Source organism: Cyprinodon variegatus, unplaced genomic scaffold (genome assembly GCF_000732505.1).
Source record: "Cyprinodon variegatus isolate N-32 unplaced genomic scaffold, C_variegatus-1.0 Scaffold155, whole genome shotgun sequence".
In the NCBI taxonomy this organism is placed as follows: domain Eukaryota; kingdom Metazoa; phylum Chordata; class Actinopteri; order Cyprinodontiformes; family Cyprinodontidae; genus Cyprinodon; species Cyprinodon variegatus.
The window spans coordinates 736657-737942 of record NW_015150608.1 but is presented as its reverse complement, the minus strand read 5'-3'; the positions used below and the strand labels follow the sequence as shown (position 1 = coordinate 737942).

General features: G+C 36.1%; 1 protein-coding gene across 1 annotated transcript in view; it reads right to left on the bottom strand.

Moving 5' to 3' along the window:
• The window catches only part of kcnh2 (potassium channel, voltage gated eag related subfamily H, member 2), a 368885-nt gene that overhangs the window by 175810 nt on the left and 191789 nt on the right, over positions 1-1286 (bottom strand). Inside the window, exon 6 of the mRNA XM_015377494.1 lies at positions 735-946. Coding sequence (XP_015232980.1) covers positions 735-946 — 212 coding nt within the window. The remainder of the gene's footprint in view (positions 1-734; positions 947-1286) is intronic.

The window sequence follows — 1286 nt, the reverse complement described above, 5'->3', positions numbered from 1 at the left end:
CTAGATCATTTTTCCAGTGTATACATTCAGAATTTAGGAATTTTACTTATTTTTTTAACTTAATTTAAGTTGAAATTACAGTTTTCTATAAAATCCGAATTAGAATTAAAGAAAAACTGTTCAAATTAGCTGTAAAAGTAGAGTATTTTTTTTACATTTGTTTTGGATCCTATCTCAATACCACTTATGCCATGTTTTTAAACAGTTAATAAAACAGAATTTGTAAAGAAAAAAATAAAATAGGTCCAAAGGATCTATCAGTAACCATGATTAACAAAATTAACAAAATTAAATTTCAAATCAAGGAAAGATTTAAAAACCTGCTAATCATATATTTGTATAATTTATCATTACCAATAAATTTTGTCGGTGATCGGTTTGCTTCCCTGATCGAATTAAACATCTTTTCCTGAACATGCTGAGGTCAGTTTTTATATGCTGATGTTTTTACTGCACAACAGAACCAGGCAGTAAAAAGCTTAGTTCTGCTGAGATGCAGAGTAATCCTCTTACCAATGTTCAAGCAATCCCAGTCTGATGAAAGTCAGTAGGTGTTCTCTGCTCACTCAACTGACTGGAGCGAAACACATAAAGAGATCGTAGATTTGCATCCATGCAAACTTCACATCTACTCACACCTTTACCTTCAGAGTTACATAAACCGCAGCAGAGGAAACAGATCAAAGATGGAAACCAGCAAAGCTCCGCCTCCTCCCTCATGGAAGCCGTCCTACCTGTGTGACCTTCTCTGTGACGTTGTGCGTCCTGTCGATCAGCTTGCACGGCGCTATGATGTCCATCTCTCCAGGGGGCAGGGCGATGAGGGGGTCCGGCTTGAAATCCACAAAGTTGAGGGTGATTTGGGGGATCTTGGATATGGTACGGTAGCGCATCAGGTCCGAGTCCGAGGTGGAGTTCAGGATGTTAGACTTGCTGTTTACTGCGCCTGGAAAGAGACACACCCAGTCAGGATATTATATGGAGAGAACTTTGTTTCATTATTGTACATTAATTTGTAAAAACTTCTTCATCAAATAAGCTTTTTTTCTCACATTTTATTTTCAAAATTATTTTTTTCATATTTTATTCATCTTTTTTTGAATATAGACATCACCTTTGGACATGGGAATTACCCTGGAGTTAGGAGCAAAGATGCGTATCTATAGGTCTGCTCTATGTGGTCGTTAGCAGCAGTATTTTTATTGATCAATGTGCAAAGTTAGTGTCTGTGTTTGACTTTAAGTAAAGAAAATGTGACTACAGCATTTTTTATTTTATTTTTATTT